The sequence below is a fragment of the Macrobrachium rosenbergii genome, chromosome 7, assembly GCF_040412425.1.
Source record: "Macrobrachium rosenbergii isolate ZJJX-2024 chromosome 7, ASM4041242v1, whole genome shotgun sequence".
Classification (NCBI taxonomy): domain Eukaryota; kingdom Metazoa; phylum Arthropoda; class Malacostraca; order Decapoda; family Palaemonidae; genus Macrobrachium; species Macrobrachium rosenbergii.
Window position 1 is genome coordinate 16,577,439 of NC_089747.1, and position 24,905 is coordinate 16,602,343.

A 24,905-nucleotide genomic window follows, 5' to 3' on the forward strand; every position below is an offset into this window, starting at 1 on the left:
TGCTTTTATTTGTCTTATAATTTATGTTCTTATTTGTCTTATAATATATGTGTATATATCGATGTTTTAATGTGATTTTTTTGTAGGAAATTTTTTTAATCATTGCAGCTTTGAAAATGCGACGATAGCAATCGTCGTGAAACGTTGTCATAATAAATTAGTGGTAAAAATGGTGCCTTTTCCCTTCGTCTTCGAGAAATATATAGATAGATAGATAGATAGATAGATAGATAGATAGATAGATAGATAGATAGATAGATAGATAAATGAGTAGTCAGTGTGTATACCATTCATGTAAATAGTTGTACGTTTATTTACACATGATTGTATAGCATTTTGTTATCTCATATCATCTTTTTTTTTTATTGATGGTTAGATTGAATTGCATGTAAAAAGATAACTGCTCATTGTGTATTCACTCTGCGTATCCAGGGTGGACATGGCGAACAAGGCGGTGCTTGTAACCGGAACAGACTTTTAAAAAAGAGAAGATTATAGGAATTTTGAAAAGGCGGAAACCGGGAGATATTTCTGGAACTTGCAAGCTATATTTAATAGATGCTCAAATATGCCACAATTGTGTTTCTTTTTTCTCGGCCTTGAGCTTTCATCAAAGCATATGTGGGGCTCAAACGAACCGTTCGTTCGTCTATCAGAGAGCGCGTTTATGCATTCGTCCAAGCGTACGTTTGTGTGTGTGTTTGTGTGTGTGTGTGCGTGCGTGCGTTTGTGTCGTAATGGGGGTGTCTGGGCGGGGCTACGTTGCAAGAATTAAAAATACCCTGTGTTTGGCAGTGTTTAGGACAAGTGGCGCATCATGGAGAAGTCGGTGCCAAGCAGCGGCACCAGCAGGGATGGTGAAGGTCACGGTGCCCGTCGCCAAGAAGCACCCACTTCTTCTTCCTCCTCCTCCTCCTCCTCCTCTTCCTCCTTCCCCCACAACCCTCCTCCCCTGTTCTGTCCTTCCCCTCCTCTTTTTCCTCCATCTCATCTTCTTGCCGCAGTCTCCTCTCTTGGTGCCAGTTGATGCTGTTCGGTTCTCTCTCTCTCTTCTTGAAACTTCTGGGTTTAATATTGCATTTTGCATAAAGTGAGATGAGTAATCTGACAAATACAGAAAAAATAATACTCATCCTGTGATCACCCGTCGCGTTATGGTCGCCTCGCTTGTGTGAAGTTTTGTAGTGCTGTTTTTTTTTGTCATCATATTGACTGAAAGTTTGTGATTTCTCTCTAATATAATTATTAATTATGTTGATTGTGAGTTAATATTCACTTTTACTACGGAGGAAAATTCTCAAGGACAGTGAAGGTAAGACTGCCTTATTTAGCGCGCATCCTTTTTTTTTTATATATAGTGTAGACGAGAGATGGTTGTAAATCTTTCGAGTGAATCGCGGGAATTCCACCTTCCTCCGGTGTGTTGAAAAAGGCCCGGGGAACCATGATCATTTTCAGTGGGGTGAAATGAGTGATTGGTCTATGGAGAAGTTTCCTAGAATCAATCGGATGTCATTTTGGTTACCCGAAGGAGAGGCTGTTGAAAGACGAGAAGAAGAAGAAGAGTTGGTGCCCTCGGAGTCTATCCTCAGGCGATGGAGGTGCCCCACGTCGTGAGACCCTTGAGACCGGCGCAGTGCCACGCTTCCCTCTTCGACCAGTTAGAGGGTAACAACGTTGGCCTTCAGATCCCTGGCCTGAGCATTCCAGGGACTGACCTTCAGATAATAGGAGGAGGAGGAGGAGGAGGAGGAGGAGGTGTTGGTGGAGGAGGAAGGAGTTTAGATGCCATCACCTCATCCTCCTGCCTCAGTGTGCCCCAGGCCACCCGACCCTGCAAGTCGTACGACGACTCGATTTTCCTCAGACCTCAGAGAACTGTAGGAAATGAGAGTAAGGCTCAAAGTGCTTTTCGTCCCTCCCAGCAATCCGATTCGTCTTCCCTCATGTTACCTCCTTTTCTCCAAGACCCTGCACAGCCCCAGCAACAGCAGCAGCAGCAGCAACAGCTGCACTCACATCAACAACAGCAACAGCAACAGCAACAGGAAATCCCTGCTCCTCCCCCTCTCGACAGCACCACGCAAAGACAACTGGACGAGTTCGAGGAAGTCATTGCTCGGATGGAGACTATGTCCGGAGGAGGAGGTGGGGGTGGTGGTGGGGGAAATGACTCCCCCGCTGTGTGCCAAGGCGTTCATACTTACCTTCCCCCTCCTGCGTATCCAGGGCACCACCAAGATGTCTCTCCACAGAGATATTCGAGGAACAGCGAGAGTCAGCGATACAGCCCTTACCACGAACAGAGCTATTACGGTTCGAAGTCGAGCCAAGATTATAACAGCCAGCAGCATCGTCACGACTTACATTTTCAACAGCATTACGGTCATCACCACCACCAGCAACAACAACAACAACAACACCAGCAGCTTGATCCTTTCCAGCAGCAGCAGCAGCCACAACACCAACAACCTCTTCCCAGTGCCTTCAGTAATAACAATCAGTACGACTCTCAGAAGGTAAATACATCTTTCCAGACTGATGTTGGCGTCACTAACATGGAAACGGATGGATTTTTGGCTCCTGGGATGGAGAATACGCACCATCACCAACAGCAGAACCACCACCACCACCATCACCACCACCACCACCAACAACAACAACAGCAGCATCAGCATCAGCAGCAGCATCACCAGCATCACCACCAACAACAACAACAGCTCGCGAATCACTACCATCAACAAGTGTCCCCGCAGTTGTCACCCCAAGTCTCACCTCATGTGTCACCCTTCACTTCTCCTTACACTTCGCCACACACGTCGCCCTCAGCGACAGTGGCAGCTACTCCTCCTGGCACCTCTCAGCCGTCGACGCCGTCTTCCAGGCCTCCCTCGAGGAGGTCTTCGGCTGACCCCGCCCCCACTTCAAGCACACCTCTCACGCAGCCGACTTCGACACCCACACCCTCGGCCACGCCTACTCCTCAGGTCAAGATTGAGGTTACTGGTCCGTGGGAAGCGGGTGGCGGAGGTGGAGGAGGAAGTGGTGGTGGTGGTGGAGGAGGAGGGAGGGAGAGAAATGTTGAAGGCCGCGTGGTGGGGCTGCCTCCTCCCGGGTAAGTCAACAACAGATGCTCTTGGCACTTGGATGGCATGGCCTCCTGTCTCCCCGGGACCTACCCACCTTATGCTAAAGTGCTCTCTCTCTCTCTCTCTCTCTCTCTCTCTCTCTCTCTCTCTCTCTCTCTCTCTCTCTCTCTCTCTCGTCACGGGAAAATAATGCCAGTAATTTCCTTCCGGGGATTCTAAAGATGCATGCTGTTCTGTTGTTGATTATTTTTGTTTACTCTTAGATCCTGCTGTTTGTAAATAGGGATGTAATTATCATTATTTTGGATTTTGTTTTCATTGTCATTGTTAACTCTAATATTATTTTATTAATGATGTTTTCATTTGGTTACTGTCTGGTAGTTTATGATTTAATTACATAGAGATCATGTGAGTGTTTCTTAACGTTTACACTTTTTTGAACGATTTTGCCTTTAAGATACACATGTCGCTGTTCCAATGTACCTGTCTTTATTATTTCTTCCATTCTCCTCTGTTGTTCTTGCGCGCCAGTTATTGCAGGTGTCAGCAGAATTTTAACGGCTATATTTCAACGTCAGTGGTGGTTCTGGGTATAATGATATATGCCTCAGTGACGCTGATTCATCAGTGTGACAGCACACGTGTGCATTGAGAGTTGTGTGTTTTGGCATATGAAACTCTAAGACATATGGTAAAAAAAAAACTGTGGGAAATATTCTTTAACATATTTCGACATATGGTAAAAAAAAAACTGTGGGAAATATTCTTTAACATATTTCGACATATGGTAAAAAAACTGTGGGAAATATTCTTTAATATATTTCAATATTGTAAAGTGCCAGAAAAAATATTTAAAAGAACTGAGGGAAAATTCTTTAAAAACAAAAATAAGTTATTGTAAACCAGCTGTTTACGTACTTGGCTTCACGAAGTACTTGTGTTCCAAGAAACAAAAAGTACAGTTGGGAGAAGATGGTAAAAATGATTACATTCTAACGTAAACTAACGTAAAGTAAGAAACAACGTCCTACTTGACAGGATGGCTTTGCTTTACCAGGATCCCCCATGGCATTGATATAAAAGTATGACAGTGGGCATTCAGTGTATGCTTCCTAATCTATCCTGACTTGGGTTCAACGTCCTACCTGGCCCCAGGTCCTTACTCCACCAGCACCCCTCCCCATATATATATATATATATATATATATATATACATACATATATATATACTGTGTATATATATAGTGTAATGTATATGTATATGCATATGTATATGTATAATAAAACGACCTGAAACATTCCCAAAATCTTAAAATGTTCTGGTGCAGAATTTCAGAGATAACGTCATGATGATAAATTGTTTTTATACAACGGCAGGTAAAAAAATATTTATAATTTTCAAAAAGCTGAACATTAAAAGAAGTAATATATATATATATATATATATATATATATATATATATATATATATATATATATATACATACACAAACATATAAACAGGAAGGGTAGAAACTAATATTCCTGTAGTTTTACTGTTACTCGAAGATATAGTTTACCTACTTGAAATATTGGGATATAATTGGAAAGAAAAAATTTATGAACAAAATTCAATTTAACTTTTGCCCCAAGAGCAATTACCATTTGCGTAAACCTATTGCGATTTTAATTTTTCATGGTCTGGAAAGTAATATGATTGTTATTTCATGTAATATAAACAATTTGGTACTAATCTTTTTCCAGAAAATACATGATCGTAATTTTTTATTTGAAATTAACATTATAGTATTGTTTCCATGAAAATGATAAGTATTTATTCCCTAAAAGTAATGAGATAGTGTTTCCTCCTGGAACTGCCCCGTAGAAGGGCAACGTCATGTGGTGCATTGTAGACGTCACAAAAGTAATTTTTTTTTTTGTATGGTCCCTTCGACCCCTAGCTGCGCCCACTACTTAGCCTTTAACTTTACTTACATTCCGCTTCCTTTCTTCGATCTTGCTGTTTGACCACTCCAACTCCCTCTTTTCACAATCTAAAGCGCTGAATGGCTGAAACTGCCCCAGTGCTTGACCTAATACCGAATTTTTAAAAATCAACCATACCCCCTAGAACTGATGATATTCCTTTTAGTCGACACGACCATTCATAACTGCTGCCTTTTAGTGCTTTTCATTCATTACCACTTAAAAACACCTTCTAGTATTTTAGCTACCTCTTAGTCCCCATTCACCTCTGCGGGATCTGACGGTGGGTCCCCTAGTTACAAATGACACCACAAGACTCAGTCATATCTGTCTCACATGGGTACGAAGTGGTGGTGCTTTTGGAATGCAAAGAATACAGAGGTACGTGACTTGCCAGGCAGACAAAATAAACAGTTGGGAATTCATTAATCTTCCACCGTGATATCCCCTGAAATATGTGTCGTAGTCATGAGGTGCAATATTGACAGGTCTGTGAGAATTTGGAATAGAAAATAATTGATAAGAGTGGGGATGAAAAAAAAATATCAAAATAACTTGGATACGAAAAAGATATAAAAAGATTGATAAGGAGATAAGAGATGTAAACTTCGATGGAAAAATTATGTAACCGGGACTCTGCGGAAAAGCTTGATTATAAAAAAAAAGTACCCCAAGCGTCACATTTAATCTGACAAGAATGGAGTAAGGCAAAAGACTGCAAAGGTTCGTACGTTTAAATACTGAGGAGCGGAAAAAAGTTCTATAGAATATTCAAATGAATAATATATGAGAAAAAACCCTTCCATTGAAGTTGGGTTAGTGTGTATCTCATTGAAAAATAATGCAGAAAAGATCGTGAATAGAAAGATTTTCCTGAAAGACGTGAATGGGGGAATTTGCATGAGGCAAACACAAAGATAGATGGACAGATCTCGTGCGAAAAAGAAAGCGAAATATTGGAAAGTATACGTACATACATACATATATGCATACATGCAAAGTGACTATGTAAATGTACATTATGTTATTTGATTTCAGAGAGAAGCATCAACAAAATAGATAGCGATTCTGTCGTTTCTTTCGTAAATAGACGCTCTCTCTCTCTCTCTCTCTCTCTCTCTCTCTCTCTCTCTCTCTCTCTCTCTCTCTCTCTCTCTCTCTCTCTCTGATACTGTAACGAGGTAGTGAAGTAGGTTGCCTTTCAGTGTACCTCTGCAGTATATTTGTATATATATGTATTGATAATTATATATATATATATATATATATATATATATATATATATATATATATATATATATATATATATATATATATACACATATATATATATATGTATATATCAACAATTTAGTTTAATCGTTCAGTTAATTCAGGTTAACAGTAGATGCTAATAACCAACAGGAATTACTTGTTGTTTGAGGATGCAACAATTTATCAATAATATTCAAATGAGTGTAGAGATAGTGGAGTACCTGCAAGAGACCAACAACATACTTAACTATAATATCAATTCACATAACTTTGGGTAGGATATTTAAGGAACCTTGTACAGTTATCAGATTAACTCTCTAAAGAAGGAAATTGTCTTTATATAAGAAAGTATTGAATGAAACCATGTCACACAGAATATCCCTGAGTGTTTGCGTTTGCATGTGTGCAGTGTAGGTAGAAAATATATTTCATCATTCATTTAGTGTACATGAGAGTGAAAATAGAAGAAATATGAAGAGTATACTAAAGATATTAAAGGAAAATATAATAATATAATAAAAACCAGCGTCAAAATGCGTCAAAACGTCCGTAAAGTGACACAGATGAAGATTTACGAAATAAATGTAAGATTTGAAACAAACTGGATGAGGGGGGAAAACTCAAGAGTCGGATGACAATAAAGTAGAAGTCGCATTCACAAAGCTCCAAAAAACCCACCCCTTTCTTCGTAATATGGCGTGACCGGATCATTCATTGAGAGCGGGCGTTGAAACGCGACCCCTTTTAATTGGCTTCCATCATGCAACTTCATTCTTAATCTCTTAAGTGGACATCTGCTGTAAAGTGGACGTCGACCCTTGCAGGACTTTGTACACGCACTAGAATACTGTGTACACTTTGTACACATCCTTGCTAATACATCTGTGTGTGTGTTTGTGCGTGCTTTTCATAGAGGAATTCCACTGTGGGCATGACTTAAGGTTCTTTGCAGCGTCCCTTCGGCCCCTAGCTACAACCCCTTTCATTCCTTTTACTGTACCTCCGTTCATATTCTTTTTCTTCCATCTTACTTTCCACCCGCTCCTAACAGTTGTTTCATAGTGCAACTGCGAGGATTTCCTCCTTTCAAACCTTTATAATCTCAATTTCCCTTTCAGCGCTTAATGACCTCATGGGTTCCAGCGCTTGGCGTTTTGGCCAAAATTCTATATTCCATTACATTCCATAGAGGAATTCGTACTCGCCAAGCGAATACATTCATGCACACTCTTAAATTCCTTTTGTCAGTATTGGTTAGTACATCTCTTCATGTGCGTCTGCTCGTGTGAGCCAGTGTGTATGTGTGTGTGTAAACATGTGTTTACACCCCTAAATATTTTAGAGGAACAAGTGTAAATATATTTAGGTTCCGTACAAGTGACCATTTTGTGTATGCGTACTAGTGTATACACGTGAGTTTTCGTGCCTGCGTTTATTATGTTCTTGAAAGCATTCGTGTGCGTGCGTGTGTGTGCCTGCACCCTTTAACCATGACATAACACCCATCATCTCACCCGAAACTTGGAACTACTAGAGCTGGCATTAGTCTGAAAGGGGCATCCGAGCGAGATGCCCAAAGTTTTCATAAGAGGCGCGTGTGTGTGACATTAATTTCTTTTTTATTTGCGTTGCAATTCACATAAACTGTTACGTCGTAACTCTCTGAAATGCGATTGCGTCCCCAGAAGCTGAGATTACTTTAGGTATACAGCTCTCAAAAATGCCCATATGTTAAGTGTTGCTCTCTCTCTCTCTCTCTCTCTCTCTCTCTCTCTCTCTCTCTCTCTCTCTCTCTCTCTCGTACCCGCGAGGTGTGTGTTTGACATTTACAGTTGTTCGCTTGGTCATCTGACAATGGTGCTTGTTTTGTAGTTGATTCGAGGTGGCCTGTGTGGTACCGTTAGTTTTGCCGAAGAGAGAGAGAATAAACGAAATTCGATAATAATGCCGATATATAAATGATATTACAGTGGTGTAATTAATTTTGTTGAGTGACAGCAGAAAAAAAAAAATTTGCAAAGAGAAAAATAAAAGAAAATCGTTCGTAATTTCATTTAGTGTGTTTACATCCGGAAGCGAAAAATCTCAACGACGGTGCTAATTAAGGATATTTATTATTATTATTATTATTATTATTATTATTATTATTATTATTATTATTATTATTATTATTATTATTATTATTATTATTATTATTATTTCATATTGAAAAAGCCAAACCCCATTAGGCTTCTACGCAATTGCATTCCCGTACATAAAAAAGTGAGAAACGTGATAGAGAATATTTTGACGAAATATGTGATGCCCGTGCATCGACAAAGGCAACGCAGGAGACTGGACGGCATCGGATCTCCCTTCTGTTGGTAAGGCAAGGACTGGTTCATCTTTGAGTTATAGTACCTCCCTCAGTGTCAAATCTGTCATCCGTGACAAAGGTGAAAGGAGTTTTAAAGTGTTGTCAAACTTAAGAATTTGGCAGTCTTCGCCTCGGAAGTTCTCAGAATTTGGTCACTAGGTCATGCGGTGTTTTGTACCTGCAGTATTATTCATATTACTAAATGATGTACCGACATCAGGTTTCACAACTGATGTGAGAGAGATGTAAAGGATTGATGTTAGACTTTTTTTTTTTTAATTTCTTTTATTTAAAAAAAGTCCCATCATTTGCTCTTAGAATTTGAGTGTAGGAAATTGGACCTTAAACAAGTAAAATTTGAGAAAAGCTCAGGCAATTGGACCTTGACATAAAATGAAATTTGGGAAAAGTGCAAGAAATTGGACCTAAAAAAAAAACATATAAAATTTGAGTAAAGTGCAGGAAATTGGATTAAAAAAAATAAAATTTAGGAAAAGTGCAGGAAATTGGACCTAAAAAAAAAAAAAAATTGTAGAGCAGGTCCCATACCCAGACGCGACCAGAATTTTTATTCAGTTTTGCTCCCATTTCTGCGGGTCAACATTAGTGGTGAAATTGATTCCACGCATGTTTCTGAAGTCGGTACGACACGAAAACGAACATGCACGAATTTAATTCAGGCACTAATAGTAATGGCTACCTTCTCCAGACTTTGGTGCCATGATTCTAAAAGATGCCGCAAAATTAGTTCGCGTGACATGACTTTTAGCGATTGTCATCTGTGACCTTGGTCGCTTCGACGTCATAAGCATAAACAGAGTGATGTCGTTGGATTAGTAGGTTTGCGTCAGTCTGTGGCGACCTTGAGGGGAAAATGATAGTGCTTTTCGATTTTTTGATGTTTGTTCATCATGTAATTATTACCTTTTGCATGTTATATGTATGAACTTGAATGGATGAAAGTTTAGGGGAATATTTTTTCCCAGCGTTCGTATCTTCTCTAATATTTCATAGACCTCTATTAATGACATTTATATTTTAGATCTCTTAATTAACTGGTATATTTATTTATTTTATGATAATTACCTTATTCACTCTAGTTTTTCTTTTGTGGATGAGTTTTCCCTACGTGCTGCCAATTAGTTGAATAATTGATTCATTCACGTACTGTATAATAATTACTTTATTATGATTATATTAATTTCCATCTAACAAATTGTTAGCTTTATAAGTTGAAACTAGTTGTTACTGACATGATGCCAGGTTATTCGTCCGTGTCAGTGTCCCATCTTATATCTTCAAAGCTACCAAGTCAGTATCATCACCTTCCACCTCCTATTTATTTATTTATTTTTTTCTTTTTATGGCCATATTCCATAAAGAGGCGTTATTCGTATCTTACAGTAAGAGGATAAACGGCAAATCCCTTACCTGTAAGGCCGCGCAGGTACCTGTAAGATAGTGTAGCCTGCGAGTAAATAGGAATTTGATATGTGGATCACACCGGTCGCGTTACAGTTCCATTGTGTTTTTATTTAGGTTAACAGAAGAAGCGATGAAAGCACGCTCTTTTTCATACAACGTATTTTGATAGACAATTTTAAAGAGTCCTTGAGATGGACTCCGATATTTATTCTTTAATGTTGATTTTAGAAATGTCTCATTTGGACCCGAGAAATCACTAAGGCTGTGCTCATGCTATTTTTGTCTATTTTTCTGTTGCTTGCAACATTACTGCATTGCAAGCAAATTGCAACATATTGCAATTTAACGTTTATATTCTTAATAACCAACACTTCATGCTATGTACTGGTCTCTTTACACTCATGATTTAGAACCTTGAATTAAAAAAAAAAAAAAAAAAAAAAAGCTGTTTCGTCAAATACGGGTTGGCTTTAGAGAATAGCATGCCAACATTCACTGCTGCCCCATTTAACTTTCGAGTCACGAATGACCCTCTGTCCAGCAAACTTCCCAAGTTAGCCACTTTATGCACTGCGCTGGATATTTCATACTGTTAAACTGAGGTAAGAAAATAATTGAAGTCAAGAAAATAATCGACTGTAAGATGATGTGACGAATGAGTAAATGTGACCTTGAAATGAAATACATAATTAATTGCATAACTCTCCTTCTGCTATTAGAGAGAGAGTAAATGAGAAGCATATCTCATGTAATGCGAGTTATTTTTTTTCTCCACGCATAACTCAGTGTAAGTGAATCGAAGTAAGACGCATGTCGTTCCGTCTTCGAAGTGCAGTTAGAATTTCAAACATCGCGGCAAGCTTGTAATCCTAACTTGTCTAGCTTTTGTGCTGTTATTTATTAAAATTAATTCATTCTTAAGTGCTATTTATTTATTAAATTATTTGTAGCCTCTCATATTCATGTTTTTTTTGTAAGTGATAACATTCTGCTTCGAGGAAGCTTATTAGGCAGTTCATGTTTTATTATTTTTCCAAAGAAAATCGTCCACTACTTTTCCATGTGGCCAAACTACTTCGAAGTATTTCATCACTTCACCCATGCTAAACATTCTGCTTCGAGGAAGTTTATTAAGCAGTTAATGCCTTTTTTTTTCTTTTGTACCAGTGAAAATCGTCCACTATTCTTCCATGTGGCCAAAAGCACTTCTAAATGTAAAGTCATTTCACCTGTGTATGCTAACCTTTTCGCTACATTTTGTCTCATGTCTGAATGTCCACCCTGTCAGTCCTCCCTTCTCGTACACTAGGCCCACAGTGCATCTCAACAGCTTTCACAGTCATCATTCTTTTGCAAGGAGATCCTACTGTATTTTATTTATTTTTTTTTTCTCTGCTTACTTTGTGATTCGCATCTGCTCTGATGGCACCTTTATCTGTTGCATTTAATAATTATCATAGTGAGTCAGCCACTTCCTTCATTTTCTGTTTATGCACGTGATTATTTACATATTTTTTATTGTCCTTAAATTTTTTTTATTCTGTTATAATTCTTCGACCTTCCTGATTTGACCGAAGGTTCCTAAGATCGTCACACACCCCTCGTTTATAAGACTGTAATTTTGTATGTTTATATATATATATATATATATATATATATATATATATATATATATATATATATATATATATATATATATGTGTGTGTGTGTGTGTATGCCTGTATTTATGTATGTATGTATGTATGTATGTATGTATGTATGTATGTAAGAAAATGAGTTCGGATCATGCAACTGCAATGTTCTTCATGGAAGATAAAAAAAAAAAAAAGAAATTCCTTGATAAATGCACTAAAAATTGCTTCGAATCACGCAATTGCACTGTTCTTCTTATAAAGTAATAGAAATTCCTTTTGCATCATGGTATTTATACATTTATGAATAATGTCCAACCATTATTTGTATTATAGTGTCATGATTATTTCAAGATGGTTTTGGAAGCATTTGGCAATAATGCAGTATGGAGGGCGTGGCTTATTTCTGAACTGACAGTGTCCTTTTCAGGGAGCAGTAATTTCAGTTGATCTTTATTTTTGATTTTCCAGGTGATTTGCTCGCTTCTCTCGTGTGTCCTATAAGTAAATAGATATGAACGAGTAAATATTGAGTATAAGATTACCTTTTATTCGTTAGGTTCCACAGAGGCTTTGGTGGATTTATAAACAACACATTTTCTGTCTCAATCTGACATTTTTCCTTTTTTATATATTTTTGTGTTCCTAGGTTTTTCTCTTACTATAATTCGCGCTTGATTACTTGACTGCATAATCATTCAGCGCAAGGTATTTTACTGTACACTGAACATACAACGTATTTGGATGCTCAGGTGTGATGATTTTCTTTTATATCACGTATTACTTGTCTCATGAATCGTAAAAGCCCTTGTAACGTGTACTTATTTTGGTGTAATACTACTCTAAAATCTTTATATCTTACTTTGGTGTAATACTACTCTAAAATCTTGATATTCAGTAAAGTTGGCAGCAACAAAGAGAGAGAGAGAATTTGTTTATTTACACTCCCTAAACATGACGTGCTTAAGAAAGAAAAAAAGAAAAGAAAATAACTAGAATAAATACATCAGACAAGTAGAGGACCTGTTCACTCTGTTTACACAACACAAACATTCCACGTTAATGGGCAAAGGTAACAGGCGAAATAAATACGCCTCAGTTAAGACAGACAACAGAAGGATTTGCCCCAAAGCATCGGACGTGACCCCAGTGAAACATTCAAGGGCAACTCACTCGTCATTAAGACTTATAATTATTATTTTTATTAAGAAACTCATTAAGACTTACAATTATTATTTTTATTAAGAAACTCATTAAGACTTACAATTATTATTTTTATTAAGAAACTGGTTTTGAGTTTGTTGTTGCGGTGAAGAAGGAGAGATGGGGTATGTAGAAAGTGAAAGTTGGGTCGTAAATTAGAGAGTGAAGAATGACCTGTCTCCCATTGTAAAACACTAGCTTCTTCAGGTAGAAGTAGTTCCTCGTTGGACGGGTGGGTATCGTTCTCGGCTAGCACTCTGCTGGCCCCGCGTTCGATTCTCCGACCGGCCAGTGAAGAATTAGAGGAATTTATTTCTGGTGATAGAAATTTATTTCTCGTTATAATGTGGTTCGGATCCCACAATAAGCTGTAGGTCCCGTTGCTAGGTAACCAATTGGTTCTTAGCCACGTAAAATAAATCTAATCCTTCGGACCAGCCCTAGGAGAGCTGTTAATCAGCTTAGTGGTCTGGTTAAACTAAGGTATACTTAACTTTACCTTTTCAGGCAGAAGTGAAGTTGATGAATACAAACAGATAATTCAGTCTGGTGTGAAAGATGTTATACTACTCTAAAATCTTTATATTCAGTAAAGTTAGTATCGCAACAAAAGGGAGAGAGAGAGAGAGAGAGAAAGAGAATTTGTTTATCTACACTCCCCAGACATGACGTGCTTAAGAAAGAAGAAAAGAAAAGAAAATAACTAGAATAAATGCATCAGACAAGCAGAGGACCTGTTCACTTTGTTTACTCAAAACAAACATTCCACGTTGACGGGCAAAGGTAACAGGCGAAATAAATACGCCGAAAACTGAGGGATTTGTCCCAGAGCATCGGACGTGACCCCAGTGACACTTACATGTTCAAGGGTGGCTCTTTTGTCATTGAAACTTTTAATTATCTTTTTTTTATTAAGAAACTGATTAAGACTTACAGTTATTATTTATATTAAGAAACTGATTGATACTTACAGGTATTATTTTGATTAAGAAACTGATTAAGACTTACAATTATTAGTTTTATATTAAGAAACTGATTAATACTTAGTTATTTTTATTAAGAAACTGATTAAGACTTACAATTATTAGTTTTATTAAGAAACTGATTAATACTTACAGTTATTATTTTTATTAAGAAACTGATTAAGACTTACAATTATTGTTTATATTAAGAAACCGATTAACACTTACAGTTATTATTTTTATTAAGAAAGTGATTAAGACTTGCTATTATTATTTTTATATTAAGAAAGTGATTAAGACTTTTAATTACCCTTTTTTTAAGATACTAATTAAGACTTACAATTATTTTTTATTAAGAAACTAGTTTTGAGTTAGTTGTTGCGGTAAATAAAGAGAGATGGGGTATGTAGAAAGTGAAAGTTGGTGCTTAAATTAGAGAGTGAAGAACGACCTGTCTCCCATTGTAAATTATCAGCCTCTTCAGGTAGAAGTGAAGTTGATGAATACAGAAAGATAATTTAGTTTGGAGATGAAAGATGTTCATCTTGATTTTTCTTGAAATGAATGACCAAGCTTGAGGTTCTCGAGATACTAAAAAATGTATTTTAAGTTTCCTTGCTCAGTTGGAAATATTTATAGTAGGTTGCAGATAAAAACCGCAAATTGAAGTCAGAACATATTTCACTTTTCGTTCGTGATGCAATTGGCAGACTTCAGGTCTGAGGTACTCTGGTATTTTGTCAGTTTCTTTTGAAGTTTTGTTTCCTTATTGTGTTACGCATTGTTTGGTTTTATATCCGGCTCGTTCGTGAGAGACGTAATTATTGGTGTTTCTAATTTTTATGGTTATTTCACCAGTTATTTGTGCTATTCATAATTTATGATTTTTTTTCCAGAATGAATTACTTTCTGTATTATGCACCGTTAAGAAGTCTTTGTTTCTTTTCATTCGTAGTTATAAGTATTTTGCTTTTTTATCACTAAATCTTGTTTATATATATTTTTCTCTTTTTCTTCATTATGCGTGTTTTGCCCTTTGTACTGACGCGACCCTTATTTTATTATTGTCCTTCTATCTGCTGCGTCGCACTCCTAAATATAACTAGAGAATTTGCGTGAACAGCTTTTGATCGTGTTTATACTCTTCTTTCGTTTGTTTACTTAAACAAACATCACATGATCAAATGTAAATAAGTGAATAAGGAAGTAAACAGTAGAACAATAAATCTATCGTTCATTGGGAAAATCCGTAGGAAAAGATGAGGCGATAGGTAATTTACGAGGTGTGATAGAGAACAGAGAGAAAAAAAGACAGGAAAAAAAAAAAAGGCAAGTAAAAAGAACCTGCTCGAGACTGTTGTACTACTTTATATTTTTCTGTAAAAGAAAACTATTGTGCCGGTTTTGTCTATCTGCCGGCACTTTATTTTGTCCGCACTTTTTCTGTCCGCCCTCAGGTCTTAAAAATTACTGAGGCTAGAGGGCTGCAAATTGATATTTTGATCATTCACCTTCCACTCATCAAACATACCAAACTGCAGCCCTCTAGCCTCTGTAGTTTCTATTTTATTTAAGGTTAAAGTTAGCCTTACTCGTGCTTCTGGCAACGGTATAGGATAGGCCACCACCGGCCCGTAGTTAAAGTTTCATGGGCCGCGGCTCATACAGCGTTATATTGACTCTACCGAAAGATAGGTCTATTTTCGGTGGCCTTGATTATGTGATGTAGCAGCTGTACAGAAAACTCGATTGCGCCGAAGTTTCTTCGGCTCATTTTTTGCCTGTTTGTTTTGATTTTGATATTGGAAGTCATCAACGGTCTTTAATTTCAATTGTGGTCACATTAATAAAGAAAAATCATTGTTCTTTTTCCACAGTATTTAATGCGTTCCTCTTGTCTATATTGGGTGATTGTTTCCTGTATCCTGAGGCTGCTGTAATTATGAGCGATGAATAAGAAATCATTACTAGGTGTTTGATAATCATGTATGTGAAAAATTCCGTAATATAACTGCGTGGCATCTGATTTGATTGACGGAGTTCAAATCCCGTAGAATTATTCTTTGAGGTTCGCCGCTCGAGGCACAACAGTTTGAAGGATTTGGTTATGGTTGAAGATGAAGCGTTTGTTTGTAAACACCTCATATATTTAATGGTGAAAAGTGAGCCATCATTCTGATGCGTCCAAGAGTGAATGATAGGTACTGCAGAGGAATGATTTTAAGACGTGACAGAAGTATTATCATTTTGACAACTGATAATTAATATAAGGAAAGTGACACTGAAAAGAGTCTATTTTTCGTGCTATAAATGGTATGCAACTTATAAAGTAAGCGATTGGTCTTTGATAAATTTCTAAGGTATCACTATTATTGAAAGTAGTAGTTCTTGGTAAATGCCCCTAATTAACTCTATATCGTTACATCTCTCACCCTCACAGCCCCCCTTCAAATGTGAAGACGATGCCTACGACCTCACGTACCCAGCTCAAGCAGCAGCTGATGCGTCAGCAGCTGCAGCAACAACAGGAGGCCCGTGAGAGAGATGCACGAATGCAGCAGCAAAACCAGATGCAGCAACAGCAGCATCAGCAGCATCAGCAGTTGCAGCAGCACCAACAGCGGATGAGCCAGCAGCCGAACGGAGCCATTACCATCCCCGCATCCGTTCCACCTGATGTCCCTCCTCAGGTGCTTCAGGTAAGGCGGGTCCTTTGCCTTGTAGTTCCCCTCGTGGTTGTTGGTCGTTGATAGTATGGTAACAAGGTATGTTGTAATGACGGTAGTTATTTCCATAGGAGTAGCTACCTCGAAACATAATTTCCATATTTGGAGCTGTGATGTAGATGAAGGCATTTTGTCTTTGTGAGGTTTAAGAGGGTTCTTGTCCCTGGTTGACCTATAAGCTCTCTTTCCTTCCCCAGTTACTATACCCTTCATCCTTCAAGAGGCGAAGCTATCCCTTCTGTAAGAGTCAGAATGTACTCCTTATCTGTCCTGCTTTTATTGTCTTCATTTCGTAGGTAGTTAACTCCTTTAGGTTGTTCGGACTTTGTGTAAAATGAGATGGATGAATGCCCGACATGTATATAAAAGAAAAACATATTTTAACTTGAGGAACATCATGTACAGATCCTACAGGACTGGACGTAGTTCAGACTGCACACAGATCCTACAGGACTGGACGCAGTTCGGACTGCCCACAGATCCTCCTACAGGACTGGACGCATTTCAGACTACACACAGATCCTACAGGACTGGACGGAGTTCAGACTGCCCAAAGACCCTCCTACAGGACTGGACGCAGTTCGGATTGCCCACAGATCCTCCTATAGGACTGGACGCATTTCAGACTGCCCACAGATCCTCCTACAGGACTGGACGCAGTTCAGACTGCCCTCAGATCCTCCTACAGGACTGGACCCAGTTCGGATTGCCCACAGATCCTCCTACAGGACTGGACGCAGTTGAAATTGCCCGCAGATCCTCCTACAGACTGGACGCAATTCAGACCACACACTTACAAGAAACAATGCCGCATAGTGAAGATGAACCCAGTCGGCATAAAACGAAGAAAAGAGCCACTGCAGTTGTTCAGAATTCTATCGTTAGTTGTCCCTGGTCTTTCGTGCATCTGTTGCGTCACGGAATTGGACGAAGTTTACTATGCTTCTGGGACCTGAGTTGCCGCTTCATATCAAATGCATGGAAGGGTCTTCAGGTTTTATTCTTCGGATAACATTATTTACTTTCAAGGGAATAGCTTTTGTATCGTAAAATTGAGACAGAAGAGGAGTTTTTAGATTAGGAGAAAGACTTAACAATTGTGAGAGGAGAGATCTTACTTATCTTAAAACTTAAATGTTTTTTTATTGCACTTCTATTTTTGTTGATGTATCACACGTAGTACACCACCGACCGTCCGATCAGCAAAGTGAAGCAATATTAGGCCTGGTTAGTACATGGATGCTGACCCATCACATGCCACACGCTGTTGGTAGTAATTCTCTTGAACATCCGTTGGGAGGGTAGGGGCCTAGCAGCTTCATTCCAAAACCACTTGCTAAAAATCAGAAGGAATTCACTGTTGGAGACGTCCTCTTGAAGTGGAAAGACTAAACACAAAAACACACACACACACACACACACACACACACACACACACACACATATATATATATATATATATATATATATATATATATATATATATATATATATATATATATATATATATATATATATATATATATATAAATGAATTTTATCACATGACCGTGACATTTGTATTTCACAAACATTAAGCTACAAAAGTCGTTTAATATCCAAGTCGCTCTACTTCGGGAATATCGCGGAAGGGGAATATAATCGTTAAACGATTCGGTACCTGGGAGACTCGAACGCCCGACAGTACGTATCGACGTTTTTCAGTTGACCTCGCTAACACACACACACACACACACACACACACACACACACACACATATATATATATATATATATATATATATATATATATATATATATATATATATATATATATATATATATATATATATCAAGCCCTCAACAAGGGCTCCCCATAAGTTGTTAGCCTCTGATTCTTAGCAAGACTTTTATGACATTAGGTTGTTAGTCCTCGTTACTACCAACACAGACATCTAACTACTTGGTAACTTACTTCACCCATTAGGTCAAGCAGAGACTCACTGGTTTTATAACGGAGCGTGCCCATCGTTGGACCTCGCCAGTATCCGAACATGGAACCTCTCGATTGGTAGTCTAATATTGCTACTGGTTGCACCACATGAGGCCCATTTATATATATATATATATATATATATATATATATATATATATATATATATATATATATATATATATATATATATATATATATATAAATGCAAAGATATCAAATGGTCTCAGTTAATCAGTAGACCCTAGACTAGCCTGTTTTAGACTGGAAAAGTTTCACCCTTATGTTGTCACCTCTTAAAAGCCTAGAATCGGTTGTCGAAGCCTGGTTTACATAATTTTATATAATTTTACAATGTTATAAGAAATGTCTTTGCACACGTAATAGTTTTCCGTATGGTGGTCCTGTGTTTTAAAAATGCCATAGTAAATACGTTTTTGGTGGTGGTTTTTGGTGGTGGTCGCTGCATATCTGATGAGATATTTAACAGTTAAATCAAGAGTGGTATGTTCATTTGTATTTTGCTTACTGTGAGGACACTTTGGTTTGATAAAATTTATTATTTAGTCGGATTTATTTTCATGTTTCAGCTAGTAAATGTCTTTTTGGACTAAAGTATGTTTGAATAATTTGTCTCCACCAGCGTGGAAATCTAATCCTATTTATGTCTATAGTAAGCTTATCGTCGTGGGTGATTTACCCTTTGTGTTACTGTCAGATTGCTATGGGTAGGCTGGGGGATCTGACAGCTTTTAAGCCTTATGTGTGAATGCCTACTCTACTCACACTTTTGCTCGTTTATTTGCCCTTCCAAAGGGCAAAGCACCTCTTGCAGCCTCATTTCCCCACCCCCATCCCTACCCCTCTGTCTCTCTTTTCACAATAGTGTCACAAAAGCTTAATCGTCTTTCTATTTGCTTGTTCATAATTCTGTAATTCAACTTAGCCTCATCTCCCCCACTCTTTTCATAACCTCATTTACCATACTTTTTTCATTACCACTGGTGTCTATTTGTTCATCAATCCGCCTATTCATTCGCTTGTTCTGAATTCTGTAAAGAAACTGAAGCTCCATTTTTTGTACCTTCTCCTTCTGTCTGCCTCTCTCTCTGTCTATCTATCTATCTATCCATTTCTATTGCATTCACTTGCTCTTAATTCTGTAATGAACGACTCTCATCTATTTGTCATGCAAATGAGTTGGGGCCGTGAGGTGGTACCCACGTCTGCGGATTACGATCGAGGATCGTCTCGTCGCCCCTTGAAGCTCTTCTGTCAGAGGTCTGTGGTGGCGCTGCCCTAGGAGGAGGAGGAGGAAGGGGGTGGAGGTGGGGTAGGAGGAGGAGGAGTTTATACTCGCCTGCATTCCAAAGGAAGTGGAGGCGGAAGTGAGGAAAGAAGAGAGAAAATAACAGCACGAGCAAGAGTCTTACATAAAGAGAGAAAGTTAAAACGAAAGAAGGAGAAATATGCAGAGAGAGTATAGATAAAGCAATAGTGATAAGGACATGACAGTGAGCTAGAGGGCATTAGGCAGGGACGCAGAGAGAGTGGTGATGGTGATAAAGGTGCCAGTACCAGCGGTTTCATTACATATATGATTAAATATATAAAACTATAGTTCTTCCAAAGTGCCATGAATGTTATTGATGATTTTAAGTTTACAATAAGAGAGGGTGTAATACTTCTTAAAAGTATTATATAACACTGCCTTAGATTTTCATATTTACTCCTCAGATGTTCGTATATGATTATTTGTCATTTTTTTAGTGCATAACTTGACTCAGTTCCATGCTGTGGAAGATTGCTGAGCAAATTAATGGAATTTTGGTTTGCTCCATATGAATATGAGACTAATAAATGCGAGAGAGAGTGGTAAATAGTTAGACTGGGAGGTGTAAGAACAGACGAGAGATGAAAATTTTACGAAGCGGATGACATGTAGGAGTAAAAGAGAGAGAGAGAGAGAGAGAGAGAGAGAGAGAGAGAGAGAGAGAGAGAGAGAGAGAGAGAGAGGCATAAAAGAGATGCAAATCAAACAAACTGACGAAGAATAAAAAACTAAAAGCATAACAAGGATTTTCTCAGTTGATAGACCAGTAGGACGGGCAACTCACTTTAAAAAAAAAGCAAAAAAAAAAAAAAAGGCATCATCCAAGCATGAAGCCATATATCACCACCTAAAAGAAAGAAGATTGTAAGAAGCAAAGACGGTTGGCGGTAGATGGAAAGAAACTGTAAAGAGACTATCCATACCAGGGGTGCCAATGAACACGAAGTAAATAATGAGTCGGAAGGGTAACGCTATTGCTGACGATATCGACGAAAGGAAGGAAAGAGTTGCGAGGGAAAGAAAGAATAAAATATAGCCCCGATAAAAATGTCGGGAGGAGCGAAGGTGCCAAGACCTTTCATGTTTGTTTCGAGAAGATTCAGGCAGGATTATAAGAGCATTGTTTGTTTGTTTGGTACTCGTGGCATCTTGAGTATTTGTTCAGTGGCCGCAGATTGTTATGATTCTTCACTTGTTAGTTTGTTTTTGTCGGATTCTGATATGTTCCTTTTAGTTCTTGCATTTTATTCTGATTGCGTGACAGGACGTTTTGTTTGTATGGCTTTGATTCGGAAAGACGCCTTCAAGATTTTAACTCGGCCGTCACTGGATTATTGGAGATCAACTTGCGTGTCTAATTGATAAAATTTTGTTTGTTTTAGCAATGTTAAAATGCGACTGATTAGTGAAAACATTTTTTATCATCTATGTGTAGAGAAGCATTTTCATAATTGTACTTTACAAAATACGAAAAGGCTAAATTTTAACAACCCGTTTGTTAAGTGAAAAATTTAGCCGAGACTTGCCAGTCATGTTTTCTTTTCGATTGGAGGAAAAATCCATTCCTGATGAAGGTCTCAAACCCCCCCCCCCCTCTCTCTCTCTCCTTTACTACACTTCTTTCTTCCTCACCAGACCATGCCACCTCGTGCCTGTACTCATGTAGCAACACTGGTTTTCGAAGGAATTTAATTTGGATTTAGAGGCTGTTTTTTTTTTTTTTTTTTATCTTGGCGACGATCTTCGCTTTAGCTTGGGAATGTTGATTATGTTGTTAGATAAACCATTTAACCGCCTTGCAGGACACTGACACCCAGTTATGTTATTTTTTTCTTTATAACAGTGTGTCTCTGGAGGAGTCGCATACTTGTCAGTAAGGACTAATTAGTTTCTATTTGATGGTTTCGTAACCTGTTCAAGTTTTTAAGGGATCTAAAATGTATGAATTAGCTCTTTAGAATTGTTCGATTAACTTTATACTGTAAAATGACATGGCAACCTATATGTTCGTGCATGTCAGAGAGAAGTTTCATTTTAGAATAAAATGCACAAAAAATATTTTCAAGATCATTGCTTATCAAACAGTGTTTAGTACTTAAGAAGTTTTCGTATTTCAAGCAGTAATCTGAAAACGACAGGTATATGTGTGTATTAGAGGCAATAGACTTTTATCCTTCTAGTGGTCAGGTCGACAATGGGACCTCGTTCTGATTAGGGGACACTGGTTCGTTTCCCGCTACCGGACATCAGAATACCTGCATATTTCTTGCACTTGGATCGTAAGGCTTTGTAGTGACAAGCGTATCCAAAAAAGCGCGAAGAATTCGAGAAAGTTAAGAAGGCATTGTGGCTCTTACAATTACATCATTGTTGCGAGTTCAAAAAATACCTTCTCATTCGATATAAAAAAAGAGAAAATTTTAAGGGCAACGAAGGATACTGCATTCTAAAGAAAACCGAGTAGGAAGTTAATTACTTTTGTACCTCGTTCTTCGCTGCAAATTCTTCGTGATTATAAGATTTCCGCAGCTGGTAATGCGATATCAGTGTTGCTGCGTATAATTGTCCTGAACTGAACGATTCCATCCGAGTCCTGAAGCCTGCTGTGGTTTTTGCTGTCCGGGAGAGTAACTGACATTAATTGCAATGCTTGAGTTACGGTTGGTCACGAAATCCTTTAGACTTGAGTATTATTTCTGCTCACTCTCTCTCTCTCTCTCTCTCTCTCTCTCTCTCTCTCTCTCTCTCTCTCTCTCTCTCTCTCTCTCTCCTTAATTTGTTCGTTGCTTGTTTATATTATGTAAGAATTATTGAGGGTTTAGTATGAGACTGTAGGAGGTAATGGTTCAATTACTTCCATAAGAATAAAGTGTACATTTATTCCTGAAGTAGTCAGGAACAGCAACAAGATATATATTCCTGAGCGTTACACGTTAAGTTTCTTATTTCTCAAAAATGTTTTTTAAGTTTCATTGGGCATCTCGCTTGGTCTGACCGAATCCAGAGGTTCACTCAAGGCCTCTTTCACCCTTCAGTAGTTTACTACCCTTACGGACTGCGTGTAGACAAAGCCCAGTCTTGCTGGCATTAAGGCCAGGTTAACGCAAACCAGGGAACCACTGAGGCGGGTCTTAGTATTGCTCTTTTTAACTAGTTTAACGAGACCAGTGACTCACGTTGCTACATTTTTACGGCGCGGCTGATGGATTTGTTCTTCCATTATAGTTGGAAATGTTAAAAAAAAAGTTTGAAAAGTTAGAAAGGGAAGTAAGCAGAAACTAAAGCGAACAGTATTCTGTGTGCCTGATGAGACATTGGTAAGCGGTAGCCCTAACAGGTTGGCATGAAGTAAGAAGCCTATGTATTCGTTTTAATTCTCTGCATTGCCTTCTACGTTGCACTTGACGGTAAGACCACTCAGTCATTAGAATGTGGCTTAAGAATGCTTAATTAATTCAAAGCTATGGTGGTAGTGTTGCCAATAAGTAGATTTCTATCTGATAAATATGTAGATATGATTTATGAAAATTTAAGTGATTGATCAGAAAATTGTCTGGCAGTATTTTTTATTGGTTATATGGTGGAGTCGATGACCATTTTCATTGCGACGCCAGTCAGTCAATCCATTCCTTCGTTAGCAAAATTAGCTATGCTCCTCGGCATCCATTAAGTTTTTGTGAAAAAAAGGAAAATTCATCGTCTTCCAAATGACTGCTTTGTACTTTTCCGTCAATCCCTTGAATAATATTGAAGTCTCTTATCATTATAAATGAGCAACAGTTCGTGCTGGCATAAACCCATATCGGTTTAACAGCTCGCACACTGTTCTCCAGGGGTCACGTGCATTTTGAAGGTTTTGAGATATTACAGGAAATAAGTTTTTTGAGCGTCTAGTTTTAATCTCTAAGAGACACAGTGACCTCCGGCAATAGACTGCTCAGCGTTCAGTTGAACTTCTTTGATATGAGTTCGTTCATCTGTGTCTTCTTATATTATCGTTATTTAAGTTCTCTCTCTCTCTCTCTCTCTCTCTCTCTCTCTCTCTCTCTCTCTCTCTCTCTTTTTAATTTCGTTATATTTGCAATATTTTAACCGAATCTTAATACTTTAGTGCTGGAATAATATATATATATATATATATATATATATATATATATATATATATATATATATATATATATATATATATATATATATATATATATATATACTATACATATATACAGGTTCACGTAGAATGGTTATTCATTGACAGTGGTTCGTGATTCTGCCAGATTAAGCCACAAATATCCCTTAGCGTACGAAATCACCCACAAAATAATTGGAATTGATAATTGCGCCTACCCTTGCCAGGATTAAAGCCTGTGCATTTGGAAGATACAGAGGTAAACAGTCGCCTTATCCATTCGGCTATCGAATCCTTCTAAGGAAGGTGAAAGTTTCATTTACTAGGTAAAGTTTCATTTATTTGCGGTATCATATTAAACTGGTAAGGTTCCGTAATGAAACTGCAAGTTTAATAACAGAATTAAAACCCTCAGGGATGTAGTGCTATCAGTGCGCCTCACGGGGTGCACTGTAGGCATTACTTAAGGTTGTTTGCGGCGTCCTTTTAGCCCCTAGCTGCAACCCCCTTTTTTTCCTTTTACTGTACCTCCGTTCACATTCTCTTCGCTTTCCTCCCTCTCCTAACAGTTGTTTGATAGCGCAACTGTGAGGTCTTCCCTCTGTCACACCTTTAAAACCTTTTTAATGTCGATTTCCTTTCCAGCGCTGAATGACCTCATAGGTCCCAGCCCTTGGCCTTTGGCGTAAATTTTATAATTCAGTTCCAGTAACAGAATTAAAAGGAAAATGACAGAGATCGTTGTCACAAAAGTGGAACAAAGCAAGCATTTGAGGGAAGACCACAACCACTGAGCATAGTTACAAGTCAAATGCAGCATCCGAACCTTTAAACACGAGAACCCAAACATATCATCCGAGGT

General features: G+C 38.1%; 1 protein-coding gene across 4 annotated transcripts in view; it reads left to right on the forward strand.

Annotated features, from left to right (window-relative positions):
• The first annotated feature begins 754 nt into the window (after nt 1–754).
• Nucleotides 755–24,905, forward strand: part of Mitf (transcription factor Mitf) — a 230,507-nt gene continuing 206,356 nt past the window's right edge. The window contains exons 1-2 of one of the 4 annotated variants that reach the window (XM_067106686.1): nt 755–3,115; nt 16,327–16,585. In XM_067106686.1, the coding sequence (XP_066962787.1) occupies nt 1,596–3,115; nt 16,327–16,585 (1,779 nt within the window). In that variant the 5' untranslated portion in view covers nt 755–1,595. The remainder of the gene's footprint in view (nt 3,116–16,326; nt 16,586–24,905) is intronic. The other 3 variants (XM_067106688.1, XM_067106685.1, XM_067106687.1) reach the window with 3 other exon arrangements.